The 15387-nt window shown below is 46.0% G+C and overlaps 1 protein-coding gene across 4 annotated transcripts in view; it reads left to right on the forward strand.

Moving 5' to 3' along the window:
* Positions 1-15387, forward strand: part of TCEA3 (transcription elongation factor A3) — a 37246-nt gene that overhangs the window by 2141 nt on the left and 19718 nt on the right. For all 4 annotated transcript variants that reach the window (XR_013482520.1, XR_013482521.1, XR_013482522.1 and 1 more), the window contains exons 2-5: positions 3740-3802; positions 5130-5235; positions 9155-9299; positions 10791-10883. Coding sequence is in view for 1 of the 4 variants with exons in the window: in XM_078145606.1 (XP_078001732.1) it covers positions 3740-3802; positions 5130-5235; positions 9155-9299; positions 10791-10883 (407 nt within the window). In the remaining 3 variants the exon portion in view is untranslated. The remainder of the gene's footprint in view (positions 1-3739; positions 3803-5129; positions 5236-9154; positions 9300-10790; positions 10884-15387) is intronic.

Genomic DNA, 15387 nt, shown 5'->3' on the forward strand with positions numbered 1-15387 from the left:
GGAAGGATGTCTCCATTTAGGGCAGTTCTGAATGCCAGATCCTTTTCTGTCTTCCCTGACGCTGCCAGACGCCTAGAAAAGTGTGTCTACACTGGCTGCCTCTGCCTTCTCATCACCCCTTGGCTTTTCTCTTTGCAGCCTGGCTTCTCACCCACCGCCCTGTTGAAAATGCTCTCTTTCAGTGGACATTTAAAGGCCCTCCACAGAGGTGGCTCTGTCTCATGGGAGGCATCTTATGCCCTGGAAAGACTGTTGGATTTCTTGCCTTTTATTATAGGTCACTTTCCCAGGCCTCAGTTTCCTTCTCTCTAAAATGGGTGGTGGTGGTGGTGTTGAACTAGTTGGTCTGTAAGAATAATGCCTCCCCACCTTTATTTCACTGTACTACCAGTCATGCTCTCTCTGCTAGCCAAAAGAAGCAGTTTTTTTCACATCATTACAGGCCTGGGATGCGCTCCCTGGTCCATCTGCCTTTCTGGAGCCTCTTTTTTCAAAGCCCAAGGTCATTTGAAGCTTTTCCTGATATCCTCAGGTGTGATTGCTCAGCCCTTCCTTAAATTACCTTGTATTTACTTCCCTATAGGCCATATTTCCTACTAGAATTAAGTACCTTGAGAACTGAGACTTTTTGTACTTCTAGAATCTGATAGTGACTTAACGCATATGTAAACACACACCTATATAGACATATACATAGTGAGGGTTTTTTGGAAGGGGGAGTGTGCTCTTGAGGCCAGTGGAGAAATTGTTTGGAGAAATCCCTATGTGGAAACCCCATTCACTAATGCAGTTGCACAACTCCTTTGTAATGTACAATCTGAGCTTAAAGGCTCTCAGTCACTGCTGCCCAGCCTGTGTTAGAGTTGGGCTTGAAGCTAAATCTCCAGGACCCCCTAGCCATTGTTTACCTTAAACACTGTAGCTATTGAATTGAATAAAACATGAAATGGGGGGAGGGGGATGGAGCAAAGTCCTGGGTAAGAAAGTGTCACATGATCCGGGTCAGTGCAATGGAATAATAATTATTAACTGACATTGATGTAGCACATATCTGAACTCATTAGAGTCACAATAACTCCTGTGAGGGTAGACAATACAGGTATTATTTTCACTTCACAGGGGAAGAAATTGAGGCTCAGAAGTGACTTCTGATTGTGATTCTGACTCAGCCCCGAATTCTTGGAGTTGCAACATGGCCAGCTAATGAGTGTGGTTTAAAATCTCTGGTTATTTCCCAGCTTTTAATTGAGGAGGCCCAGAAGTTTCCTCTATACCCTGCAGTCACAGTGAGAAGTAACTGGTCAAGGATTTGGTCCCCAAAGGAGGTATTTTCGTATGAAAGCATCTCAGTCCCCCAAACAGGGTGAGGTGCTAGGAAAATCCCAATTGGTGTTCCATGCACAATGCAGGCTTTATACAGTCTGCAGGACTCAATCAGTCTCATTATAAACTTACGTTTACCTTGGCCATGGCTTCTGGGTCTGGTCCCTCCAAAGGGCTGGCCAATTCAGCAGTCACGAAATTGCCCAGACTTTACTTTTCCACTCATCAGTCCATGTCTGACTTGTGGTCTTTTTACCGTCAGGTTGACGTTAGAGAAGAAAATGTTTGACATGGAGCCAGGTCTTCCCTCCTCCCAGATATCCCCTATACCACTGTCAGACATTATCTTCCTGATTCATAGATTTGGCTATGCTGTTTTTCTAACCAAAAGTCTTTACTGGCTAAATACTGCTCCAGAGTAAAATTCGGATGTTGCTGCTTGGTACATTACTGCCTTAGCTTAGCCTATAAGCATCAAGAAATGTAGATAGATGCAAGGCCTTCTCTCTCTCTCTCTCTCTCTCTCTCTCACACACACACACACACACACACACACACACACACACTCCCCAACCATGTTCCTATTGAATTAACCTAATTCGTACCCCTTTCTTCACCAAGTCTGCCTTGTTCCCCTCTTCACCTTTTCCCACTTCCCACTTTCAAAACACCTCTCAGTTGTATTCATCACATACTGGTTTTTAGCAGGGGAAGCAGATAGCTTTGAAGTTAGGAAGACCTAGGTTTGAGTCTTCTGATACTGGCTGAGGTGACCTTGGACGAGTCATTTTACTTCCTTTAGTCAACTCTATGAGTTGTAGAGATGATGTTAACCTGTATCGGTGGAGGGAGTTTTCTCTACTAATAATAACACAGATTTAATCTGTTTGTGAATCTCCCCCCCCCCAGCTCTTGGAAGGCATGGATTATGTCTCATCTAAACTTTGTATCTCCCTTAGTACCTAAGGGATCTGGACTTAGTATGGTTGCTTAATAAACTTGCTAATTTACTGGGTCACCTACACACAGAAATCCAGCTACATATATGAATTGAAGCAATCATGCACATTCATGTGCACAAATCACATGGGACAGATACACACGGAGAATGAGGGGCCTGGACTGGATAATCTTCAAGGTCCTAGAATTAGCGGCTTTAGAATCGGGAGAGACAGATCATTTTAGTCCAGAATTTTTATCTTATACGTGAAATTGAGACTCCTCCCAGCTCTGACATGTTAGGCCCTAAAATCATGCTGTGTGTCTTCAGCTTAGCCCTGACATTCTGTGTTCTAAAACCCCTCAGCCCCGACATTCTATGGTCCAAGGTTCTTTTCTACTGTAATTATTACATGTTCTACGTTCCTTTTAAGACCTTGTATTTAATGATAGTCACTGAAAATGGATAGAGGCCCCTTGAGAGACTCCTTACAGTAATTTCCAAGGAACCCAGCAGGAATGTTTTGGTTGGCAGACCTGTGTTTTCTGGGGGAAAAAAAAGAAAAAGAAAGCTATACTTGGGGCTGGGATCTGTGGTTCAAGCTTAGCTGAGGCTATAGATGACTTTCCTTCCTGGGGTGTGAGGAGGCAGGCCTCTTGTGCCTCAGTGATAAGAGATGTATAAAATAACCTTGGGAGGGATTTCTTGAGGTAGAACCCATCAAATTCAACTTAGACCTGAAAAGGCATCCTCACTCCACTGTTGAAGCCCTCATTTCACTCCTTGGGGAGCTCTCCTTTTGGAGAGTTTTCCCTGACTTCCAGCCGAAGTCTGTCCCTTTGCCTTTCCCATGCATTGCTGCTGGTTCTGACCTTTGTGGGGAGAACACATCTGGTCCCAGCTCCACACACAGCACCACAGATCTGAAGCTGAGATGGAGCCCTTAGGAACCATCTAGTACAGCCGCCATCTTTGCCAGATCAGGAACCAGGCCCAAACTCAAGGTCGTACAGGTCTGATCCTGAATTAGAAGCAGGATTTGTACTCCGGGCATTTGATATCCTTTCCGATGCTTGGAGACAGCTATCATGTCGCTGCTCCCCTGTACCCTTTTCTCTTCAGAGACTGTCTAATCCAACCCCTTCATTCGAGAGGAGCAATGAGGTTAGATGGGAGAATATAAGATTTGGGAGTCTGGAGGCAACAGTTAAGGATCTGACCCTTGAAAAATCACTAGCTTTGTTAATCCAGGATATGTTCCACAGCTTTGAGCCTCAGCTTTCTCACCTGTAAAATGGGAATTACATTTACCCTAACCACCTCACTAGGTTGTTGCAAAGAAATGTTATTGAAATGGGGCGTATTATTACAGGTGGGGAAACTGAGGCACCCTCCACTTACCCTACCTGTATCAGGTGTCATTTGAAATTCAGCTGGGGTCAGGGTACATAATACTGACTCGGTGCTCTCCTTCAGGAAGGAGCCCTGGATCTCCTGAAGAAACTGAGTGGCTACAAGATGTCAATCCAGTTACTGCAGGTGGGAAGTTTTTGACAGGCCTAGAACCTGGTTTGGGAGGCCCTGCAAGGAGAGAGCCTGGGAGAAGGAGGGACCTTTCAAAAGAAAAAGAATGGGGCGGGGGAAGGAGAGCTGTAACATAGATCACGTTTGGGGCCCTGCATGAGAAGCCCTTTGGGACAGAGCCAGGAAGGGGTGGGGGTGGGGGCAGCAGGAGAGATCCTGGGGAGGAAGACCCTGCAAGAAGAGAGGGGCCCTGCAGCAAAGGTCCTGAGGGAGGATATCTCATGTTTGGGGGCCCCTACAATAGAGAGCCTGGGTAGAAAGGGCCATGTAGAGGAGAGAAGGGGGAAGGTGATCTCCATGATGCATTCTATTTGTTGGATCCTAAAAGAGAGAATCTGGGTGAGGGTGCCGCCCCTATAGCAGGGAGCCTGAGCACCCTCTCTATGTTGAGAAACTCTGTGGGTGGGATCCTGGGAACCTAGTCCCTAGGGAAATAAATTAGCATCAGAACGAGGCACTCCCTGGTCAGGCTCCCTTCCAGGAGAGGTCAGAGGCTGCATTTTTTGTTTTTTTTTTTTACAATGCTCGCTCTCCTTCCCCAGTCTGGCCCCACATTGTGTGGGGCCTGACTTTGCCAGGGAAGCCCCTTTGTCCTCAGCCCTCCTTCTCAGGCCAAGTCTTTGGCCCCAGGACGGTATTTCTAAAAGGGCATTGTTCTTACTCTCAGTTCTGTCCTGTGGATGACAGCAGAGCCTCAAGCCTTGGTTAATGCTGGTCACTGTTGAGGGCTCAGGCCTTCCATCAATGCTCATCACTTAATATGTGGCAGGCCTTGTGCTGAGTGCTAGAGATGCAAAGCAAAAAAAAAAAATTCCTGTTATTTTTCCCAGGGGAATGTAGGCTCCTGACCTCAAGAAGCTTACATTCTACTGAGAACCTGTGTAGATATAAGGTAAATTTAGAGGGATGGGAGCGCTAGTGGCTGAGGAGATCTAGGAGGGTTCATGTAGGAAGTAGCCCCCAGCACCAGATTTGAAGAAAATTAGGATTCTTCTAGTAAGGAGGGAGTGCATTCCAGGCACGGTGGGAACGGCCTGTGCAAAGGCTTGGAGATGGGAAATTAAGGTCCAACATCTCAGTTATTGGTTAGTGTTGGGGGTCAGAGCTTTCATCAGTGTTCACGCCTGGGAGATGGGTATTGGACAGATCGAGCAGCTATTAATGTGAATATATCTTCTCCAGCCTCACTGAGCATCCTTTGTCAAACACATGCCCCAGCCTCACCCCAAGGAGGGCCGGGATGGAGACTGGAGTCTAGTCCTGAATCTCTTTCTTCTTCCAGACCACCAGGATTGGGATTGCCGTCAACGGGGTCCGTAAGCACTGCGTGGATAAGGAGGTGGTGGCGTTGGCCAAAGTTCTCATCAAGAACTGGAAACGGCTCCTAGGTGAGAGAAGCCCTCGGTGCACCCACCATCTCCTGGGGTCAGAATCCCTCAGTCCCTGGCAGGGTTAGGGCCCTATGCCTCAGTCTTTTAAGCGGTCCTTTGAAGAGGCCACTGAGACTTGGGAGCAGGGAGATCGATTTTATTTATTTATTTTATTGGTCCAAAAGTTGGTATTACTTCCCTGTTTCAGCCACGTACATACACACATGGGCAGCTAGATGGTGCAGTGGTTAGAGTGCCAGGCCTGGAGTCAGGAGGAGCTGAGTTTGAATGTGGCCTCAGACACTTTCTGTGTGTCACTGGGCAAGTCACTTAACCTTTGCCTGCCTCAGTTCCCTCATCTGTAAAATGGGGATAATATACCTTAGAGGGTTGTTGTGAGGATTATATTTGTAAAGCACTATATAAATGCTAGCTATTAATGTTGTTTTATCCATTATGCTATGGTGCCTCTCAGAAAACAACAAAAACCCCACCTTCAGCATCTGTATTCCATATTGGTTTCCCATCCGAGTACTAACCAGTCAGGCGCATTGAGGTTGAAATCCATGCATGCATTGTACAACATATGTGCACATATCACACACCAAGAACCATAATTTGTTGTCGTTCAGTCATTTTTCAGTTATGTCTTGACTCTTTGTGACCTCATTTGGTGTTTTCTTGGTAAAGATACCGGAGTGGTTTGCCATTTCCTTCTCCAGCTCATTTTACAGATGAGGAAACTGAGGCAAACAGGGTGAAGTGCCCAGGGTCACACAGCTAGTAAGTGTCTGAGGCTGGATTTAAACTAAGGTCTTCTTGACTCCAGGCCCAGAGCTCTATCCACTGTGGCCCCTAGCTGGGCTTGTGCCTCAGGGTGCTGGGGGGGGGGGGTGTAAGCTATATAACACATACACACTGGACCACACAGTAACCTCTGTCTCCCACCTTGTCCTGAGCACAGGCCGCCTCCAGGCTTGAGGGGAGGGGGCCCAAACTGTCCAGTCTTCCACCTCAAATATACTCATACTCACATATCCTCTGCTCACCTACCTAATACCCCTCCTTGCCTCTCTTTCTTTCTCTCTAAATATATATATATATATATATATATGTATATATAATACATATATATATATTATGTATGTCTGTATACACACACACACACACACACACACACACACACACAATTTTTTTTTTTTACTCAAGTGAAAATATCCCTAGTTCTGGCTCTCTGGGGTCCCTCAGCATACAGGGCAAGGTTTTCCAGGTTCCACAGAAGACACAACAGACAGATGATTCATGATCTGGGTACCTACTTTGTGGACAGCTAAAACATTAACATTTTTATGGCATTGTCCTCACAACAGCCTGGTGAGAGAAGTAATGGGAGTTATATTTATCCCCATTTTAAAGATGGAGAAAACTAAGGTTCGAAGAAAAGAAAACTTGAATCTCACTGAGATGACATGATTTGCCAGAGGTCACAAGGGCTTCCTGCCTCTTAGGTCCAGGCTTTTTGTTGTCCTGTAATGGATTTCAGTCCAGGAGAAAATTAAGAGCAGATGGCGCCCTGTGGCAACACACCCTTAAGTGACCTTCCCAGCCTCCCCCTGAGTCATTATTTCCAAGGCAGTTTGTGATACAAGGTGGAGCTGCAGGGGTCCCTCCAACTTACAGGCCCTGGCCAGGGAGGGGAGGGCCCTTCCTGCTCTTAGCTTAATCTGTGCCTGGCTCTCTCTGGTCCTCCTGGTTTTCCTCCTCCTAGTAATCCCTACTTGAATTATTTCCTTGTTTATTAGTACAAGAGAGTTTAGGCTATTGGGACAGAGAGAAAATCCCCATATGTCAGTGTGACTGCTTTGAAATAGCTCCAGTAACAGGTTAGGGAGGCAGGGAGGCCCGGACAAAGGGCCGACAATGCTAAGGGTTAGGCCCACAAAGATGGAAAACAAAACAGGTGCTGTCCTGAGCATGGGAGGGAGTATGGGGGCATGCAGACAGCTGCAGGGTTCTGAAGAGTTTCAGCCCTAACTCAGAGACTTCCTATCTGTGCTACCCTGGGCAAGTCAGCCTCAGTTTCCTTATCTATAAAATGGTAATGATATACTTTACAAGGTTGTCTTGAGGGTCAAATGAGATAATATGTAAAGTCCTTTGCCAAACTTAAAGTGCTATATAGCTAGCTATTATTTTTACTGGTGTGACAGGAGCAAAGGAAAAATTCAGACAAGCTACCCTAGGAAATTTGATGTGTGTGTGTGCGCGTGTGAGTGTGTGTGTGTGTGTGTGTGTGTGTGTGTGTGTGTGTGTGTGTGTGTTTGAGGGGGGATCAGAATCAAGGAAAGCTTCCTGGAGGGTTGGCAGGAGAAGTAGGCCTTGAAGGATTTTGACTGGTGGAGATGAAGGTTTGGATTAGTCAAGACAGCTGTTAACCCTCCCTTTGTGATCTCCAGTTGAGGATTAATTATAGCATGGAGAGAGGGCAGACCCCTCCCATTAGGCTTGGGGGCCCAGGTGGTCCCTGCCTATCCAGCCTCGCCAGCCCTGCCCAGGGTACCCTCTTTAGACCCAGGCTTTGCCCCTGGCCTGCTAACATGCCCCCCCTTAACACAGGGAATCTGCTCCAACCTCCTCAGTTGTTGACTAGAACAGTGCCTGGCATACAGTAGGCTCTTAATAAATGCTTGTTTCCTCCTTTCCTTAGCACAGTGCCTGGTGCACAGTAGGCTTTTAATAAATACTTGTTTCTCTCTTTCCTTCCTATACCACTTTTTCTATCTGTTTCCTCCCCAAGATGACCTCTCTTCTTTTCCTCTCCTGACTGATGTCCACAGTTCTTACGTGAGCTAGCTTGACTTCTTCTGGCATATAATAATAATAGCTAGAATTTATAGAGTACTTTAAAGTTTGCAAAAGGACTTTCCAAATATCTCATCTGATTCTCAAGACAACCATGGGCTGTAGGTGCCATCATTCCCATTTTACAGATGAGGATCTTGCCTGGGGTCACAAAGCTCCTAAGTGTCTGAGGTTAGATTTGAACCCAGGTTTTCCTGTCCTCTGAGCCAATTAACTGCTTCCCCATGAGACATCTGCTCTGAACAACTCTCTTTTACCCTCCCTGAGAACAGGATCCATCTTGCTAACCTGCCTTATGGTCTGTTACACTCTTGCCCTGGACTCTCCATCTTATCCTGGAGAGCTTCAAACAGAGGCCAATGACCTCTGACATCCCAGAACCATAGATTTACAGCCAGAAGGGGCCTCAGCGGTCCTCTATCGCAACCCGTTCATTTGACTGATGAGGAAACTGAGGCACAGTGGATCCAACTGAGATTTTCTGAATCTCTTGCCTTTGGCTACTGCATTGGAAAGGAATAGGTGTGTTTCTAGGCTGTAAAATCAGATAAGCTCTTGTATGATTTTTTAAGTGCCAGGATCGGTGTTAATTTATTTATCCCCTTCTAATTAGATGGGGCTTTGAAATTCTCCTCTCACTGTCTCCACACCCTCCAACACTCCGGTCCTTAGGAATCTCAGATGTCTCTGCTCGTCTCCAGCCCACACGAGGCCTCTAACTTCAGCCAGGATAACCGCTGCTTGTGCCAGGCAGTTTCCCCACTTCACCCCACTACCCAGGCCAGTTTTGAGGCACCCTCATTGACCTGGAATCAGCCCCATGAGCTTGGGGGCTCTAAACTCATCCAGCCATGGTGACCACTAGGGGGCGCTACCTGTCTGCTGAGCGGTCCCATGTGTAGCTAGGTCTGATTTCTCCTGGCTGTCTTACATCCCCATTCCTATTTCCCAGGTAGGGAAACTGAGGGACTGAATTCACTCAGTGAACATTTATCAAGTGCCTCCTGTGAAGAGGGATGTTTAAGACACACCCAGGGATTATACCTAGGTGATAGCACAGTCTGTTTCCTTCCAGATGCCCCTGAGACCCCCAAAAAGGAGAAATCAATGGAAAGAGAAAAAGAGAAGAAGAAAGAGCAAGATGTTGACCTTTCTGACTGGAAACCACTGGGGGCTTTTTCCCCACAGAGCAAAAGCCCAAGGGAAGACCCCAAGGACAGGTATGTTGCCAGGAAGGGGATAAGGAGACCACTATTTGTGAATCTCAGTAATTTGATTGGGACCCCCCTTTTGGTCCTTGCCCCCCCCCCAATCAGTTTCAGTATTGGTCCATAGTTTTCTTTTTCTGTTTTGATTTTCGCTTTGGTTTTATCTAGACCATATTTGTGTCCTATCACTGTCCATGCTGGACCAGCATGGTATGGGGAGAACCCTATTAGATTTGGAAGTGGGAGACCTGTATTTGAGTTCTAGCTTCTTCTACCTTTGTGACTTCTTTGTACCTCAGGTCCTCCACTGCAAAGTCAGATAATCTAACACCTACACTCCCTGATTCATTGACTTGTTAGGAGTTTTTGCCATTATTATTTCTCAGAGCCGCCACCCACTTATGTACAAATCTTGTCCTGGTCACACCGGCTTCAGGTGAATGGCACATACCACACCTCTCCTAGGATTTAAGAGGATAGGGTCTTATGGATAGGGACCAGACCTGTGATTCATGGATAGATGGGGAGGTCTCAGGTGAGGAACTCCCCTACCAACAAAGCTTAGTGCCTTCCCTACAACTTTATAGTATTAAATGGTTGTCTAGAGCAGGGCCTTCGTAAATTTTTTTCCACTCACAACCTCTTCAGCACTTCTTAAACTGTGGGTCAAGACCCCATTTGGGGCTGGTATAACAGAGGATACATGACTTGTCCAGGGTCCTACAGCCACGATGTCTTGAACCCAGGTCCTCTTGGCTTCAAGATTAGCGCTCTATCCACTACACACACTACCTCTCTTAGGGATAATAAGATAATTAATTGGTTGTTTAACAAACAGACCAGAGTTTATGCAATCACGAATGCCCCCTTTGCCATGTGGGTGGATTCCCCTCCATAATGTTGCTCTAGTAGCATCTTTAGGCCATTATTCATTCACTCATCCATCACCAGAGCATTAATTCAATTCAGCAAGCACTTACCATGTGCCCTTCAGCCCTCAGATAGCCCCATTTTATTGGGCCACAGACTACTCCCAGCACAGCCTCATTTAAGGCCTCTCTCTGGCTTTCCTTTGGGGACTTCTCCCAAAAGAGACCACAGAGGTAATTTCGTCCAATCCCCTCATTTGACAGCTGTGGAAACTGAGGCCCACAAAGGTTCACTCAAAGTAGTAAGTGACAGAGGTGGAATTTGAATCCAGGGCCTGGTGCTGGTATCATCCCAAACTATTCTGTTCTTTCAGGAGAGATCCTTGTGATTCCAGAAGTGGAAGAGGCCATGGAGGTCTTATAGTCCAGCCCACCCCCCTCATTTACGTATGAGGAAAATAGAGCCCAAAGGGCATGGAATTTGCCCAAGGTCTCATGAGACTTATGATTCATAAGCACCCAGGCAAGACATGAACCCAGGCCCTCTTACTCTGGAGACAGCAATCTTCCCACACAGTCTGACGCTGGTATCACCCTATAAAGCGCCTCACCCCAAATTGTCCAATTCTTCCAGGAGAGACTCTTCTGAGTCTGGGTCTTCCTCCACCGTCTCCTCCCCGTCTTTCTCTTCCTCTTCCTCATCTCCTCAGAAGAGGCCAGTGGAAAGGTAGGTACCGCATTCCCCCTGGTGCCAGGGTCTGACTTCATCATCTACCCATCTCTCTGGACTTGATTTGTGATGGAGGGATTGGGAGCAGGGTCTCTCACTGGAGAAGCCATGCCTCCAGATCTGCCCACTGAGGGGTGGGTGGGGTCAGACCTGAGCCCTGGACCCCAGCTCTTGCTAGAAGGTGCCCAGAACTTCTCTGATGCCTTCATGGATCCCAGGGACCCTCCTCCCACTCCAGCTAGGTAAGTGCCAGCTGTTATATGATTGTATTTCAGTTATTTTTCAGTCTCTTCATGACCCCATTTGGGGTTTTCTTGGCAAAGATACAGGAGTGGTTTGCTATTTCCTTCTGCAGGGGATTAAGGCAAACAAAGGTTAGGTGGCTTGTCCAGGGTCACACAGCTAGTAAGTGTCTGAGGCCGGATTTGAACTCAGGTCTTCCTGACTCCAGGGCTGGTGCTCTATCCACTGCACCACCCAGCTTCCCAGTGACGTGTTACCCCTTCCACTCAGGGGAACATGTGTCCCCTGATTGCCTTTGTTTTGTATCCCACAGTGCCAGGCACATAGTAGGCACTTAATAAAATTTCAAGACGCTTCAGTGGTTTCTTGTGGCCTCTAGGTTCAAATACAGGCTCGTCTATTTGTCATTTAAACCCTTTTACAATCCAGCGTCTTTTCAGGCAGATTATATGTCAGTCTCCCTCATGAACGCAATGCCAGGCACAGACAGGCCTTTTTCCTGTTCCCTGGAGAGTCCCTTTCATTTTCCATCTTCAGCCTTATCAGCCAGGCTCTCCACTGTCTGTACAATGCTCTCCCTCTTCTTGGAGTCCCCAGCGCCTTCCAGGAGTCAGCTTAAGGACACCTCCTGCAGGAGGGCTTCCTAAACTCCTTCACACGTTAGTTCTTCAACCTCACCCCAATTATTTTGTATTTATTTCCTATGTAGTGCATTTACTTGTCTGTAAATATGTTACATTTCCCCTTTGTAGAATGCTAATTCCTTAAGGGTAGCAGCTTTCTTTCATTTTTCTTTCCTTTCTTTTTGTCCCTCCCTTGCTTCCTTCCTTCCTTTCTCTCTCTCCCTCCCTCCCTTTTTTCTTCCTTCTTTCCTTTCTTCTTTCTTCCTTCCTTCCTTTCTTTCTTTCCTTCTTTCCTTCCTTCCTTCCTCTCTCATTCCCTCCCTTTTTCTCTCTCCCTTCCTTTCTTTCTCTCTCCTTCCCTCTTCCCTCTTTCCTTCCTTCCTTCCTTTCTCTCTGTCTCTAGTTCTCTCTCCCTTTCTTTCTTTCCCTTCTTTCTCTTCCTCCCTCCCTGCCTCCCTTCCTTCTGTCCTTCCTTCTTTCCTCTTCCAGCCTGGAGCACAGTGCTTAATAGGGGCCTGACAAAGTGAATTCAATTCACTTGGGCACTCAGGCCCTCAGTTTCCTCCTTTGTAAAATAAGGATTGACTAATTACCTCTGAGTCCACAGGGATGCCTTAATTCCCTCAGGCATCACCTCTTTGTCTTTCTGTTCCATCCTTCTCTCTTGGATTTGGGTTGCCATATTGGAGAGCCCAGTCCACAGTGGTCAGAGCCCTATGCGCACTCCTCTGGATTCAGGCAGCCTGCCCTCTCTTGGTAGCTCTAGGCAGGGTTTTGAGCCCATCAGAGGATGGGTGATTTCTGCCCAGAGGCTTTCATTGATGTCTTTGCCCACTCCAATCTGTCCTCTACACCAGAGGCCTCAAATTCACTGCTGGAATTGGGCCCACAGTACTCCCAGGTGCAGCCCAATCTAGATTAAAATGTAATTAGGAAATATTTAATAAAATAAATTAAAATACCATAAAATATGGAAAAGGTCAATATGTGGTTTTCTAAGTCAATATGTGGGCAGCTGGGTGGTGCAGTGGAGAGAGTGCGAGGCCTAGGGTCAGGAAGACCTGAGTTCAAATCCAGCCTCAGACACTTACTATTCTGTGTGACCTTAGGCAAGTCACTTCACCCTGTTTGCCTCAGTTTCCTCATCTGTAAAATAAGCTGGAGAAGGAAATGGCGCACCACTCCAGGATCTTTGCCAAGAAAACCCCAAATGGGGTCATGGAGAGTTGGACAGGGCTGAACAACACCAACAAATCAGGATGTGATTGGCAAGATGGTTCTATCAAAGTCTGACTCCAGCACTTTACACTGGCACCGAAATGATTTCCCTAAAGTCTGAGTCCCAGGCTGGAGCCGAGATGGCGGAGAAAAGGCAGCGACTTGCCTGAGCCTCCCCAAAACCCCTCCAAGCACCTTTAAAGACTGCCATAAAACAATTCCGGGAGCAGCAGAATCCACAGAAGGACAGGTGAAACGATTTTCCAGCCAAAGATGACTCAGAAGGTTGGCAGGAAAGGGGTGTCGCACCAGGGTGAGAGGGGAGCACATTCCAGTGCAGGCCCCAGCAGAGCAGGGGCGGTCGTTGGGAGCCACTGAGTCAGCAGTGGCGGTGGTGGCTGCTGCTTCTGGAGCTCTCTGCCCACAGGTGGTCAGGGGATCAAACAACGGGTCAGAAGGAGATTACAGAGCTCTCTTGGCTGGCACTGAGGCAGGACTCTGTCGCTTTGCCCCTACTCAGATCTGGGTCGCAGTCCTAGGTGGCAGTCCCAGGGTGAGGAAAAGCGCTAGCACACCAGAGCTTGAGGTCACAGTGGAATGGGGGACCCTCGTCACAGTTCAGGGCAGAAAAGAGTGCTTGGGGTCACTCACAGGCCAGGAGAGGAGTAGGTACCTCTCCTTAAATCATGCTTGCCTTGGAAGAACTGAAAACTTACAGGTCCCTAGAAGCATCTCTGAAAACAGCTGCACACAGGGGCAGCTAGGTGGTGCAGTGGATAGAGCACCAGCCCTGAAGTCAGGAGGACCTGAGTTCAAATCCGGCCTCAGACCAAACACTTGACACTCACTAGCTGTATGACCCTGGGCAAGTCACTTAACCCCAATTGCCTACAAAATAAAATAAAAAGAAAAAAAATGAAAACAGCTGCACAACCCCTGAAGCTTTGGACAGTACACCCACCACCCTAGAAGGAGAGCCCTACTTAACAAAGATTTAAAAATCAAGAAATAAGCTGGGAAAATGAGCAAACGACAGAAAAAAATTCTGACCGTAGAAAGTTACTATGGTGACAAGGAAAATTAAAACACACACTCAGAAGAAGATAACAAAGTCAAAGCTCCTACATCTAAAGCTTCCAAGAAAAATATGAATTGGTCTCAGGCCATGGAAGAGCTCAAAAAGGATTTTGAAAATCAAGTGAGAGAAGTAGAGGAAAGATTGGGAAGAGGGAAGAGAAATGAGAGTGATGCGAGAAAATCATGAAAAAGGAGTCAACTGCTTGATAAAAGAGACACAAAAAATTACTGAAGAAAATAACACCTTAAAAACAGACTAGTCCAAATGGTAAAAGAGGTCCAAAAAGCCAATGAGGAGAAGAATGCCTTAAAAAGCAGAATTAGCCAAATGGAAAAAGAGGGACAAAACTTTGCTGAAGAAAATAATTCCTTAAAAATTAGAATTGAGCAAATGGAAGCTAAACAACTTCATGAGAAGTTGTTTAACAATAAAACAAAACCAAAAGTGAAAAAATAGAAGACAATGTGAAATATCTCATTGGAAAAACAACTGGCTTGGAAAATAGATCCAGGTGAGATAATTTAAAAATTATTGGACTATCTAAAAGCCATGATCAAAAAAACACAGCCTAGACATCATCTTTCAAGAAATTATCAAGGAACCAAAAAAAAAAAAAGAAAGAAATTATCAAGGAAAACTGCTCTGATACTCTAGAACCAGAGGGCAAAGTGGAAATTGAAAGAATCCACCAATCACTTCCTGAAAGAGATCCCAAAATGAAAATTTCCAGGAATATTAATAGTCAAATTCCAGAGCTCCCAGGTCAAGGAGAAAATATTGCAAGCAGCTAGAAAGAAACAATTCAAATATCATGGAGCCACAGTCAGGATAACACAAGATTTAACAGCTTCTACATTAAAGGATCAGAAGGCTTGGAATATAATATTCTGGAGGTCAAGGAGATATGATTACAGCCAAGAATCACCTACCCAGCAAAACTGAGTATAATCCTTCACGGGGAAAAATGGCTATTTAATGAAGTAGAGGACTTTCAAGCATTCTTGATGAAAAGACCAGAGCTGAATAGAAAATTTGACTTTCAAATACAAGACTCAAGAGAAGCATAAAAAGGTAAACAGGAAGGAGAAATCATAAGGGACTTAATAAGGTTAAACTGTTTATATTCCTACATGGGAAGACGATACTTATAACTCATAAGAACTTTCTCATTATTATGGCAGTTAGAAAGAGTATATATAGACAGAAGGCACAGGCCTGAGTTGAAAATAAAGGGATGATATCTAAAAAAACAATTAAGGGGTGAGAGAGGAATGTACAAGGAGAAAGGGAAAGGGAGAGATAGAATAGTATCAATTATCTCACATAAAATAGGCAAGAT

The sequence above is a fragment of the Phascolarctos cinereus genome, unplaced genomic scaffold, assembly GCF_003287225.1.
Source record: "Phascolarctos cinereus isolate Bilbo 61053 unplaced genomic scaffold, phaCin_HiC Scaffold_726;HRSCAF=1367, whole genome shotgun sequence".
NCBI classification, from domain to species: domain Eukaryota; kingdom Metazoa; phylum Chordata; class Mammalia; order Diprotodontia; family Phascolarctidae; genus Phascolarctos; species Phascolarctos cinereus.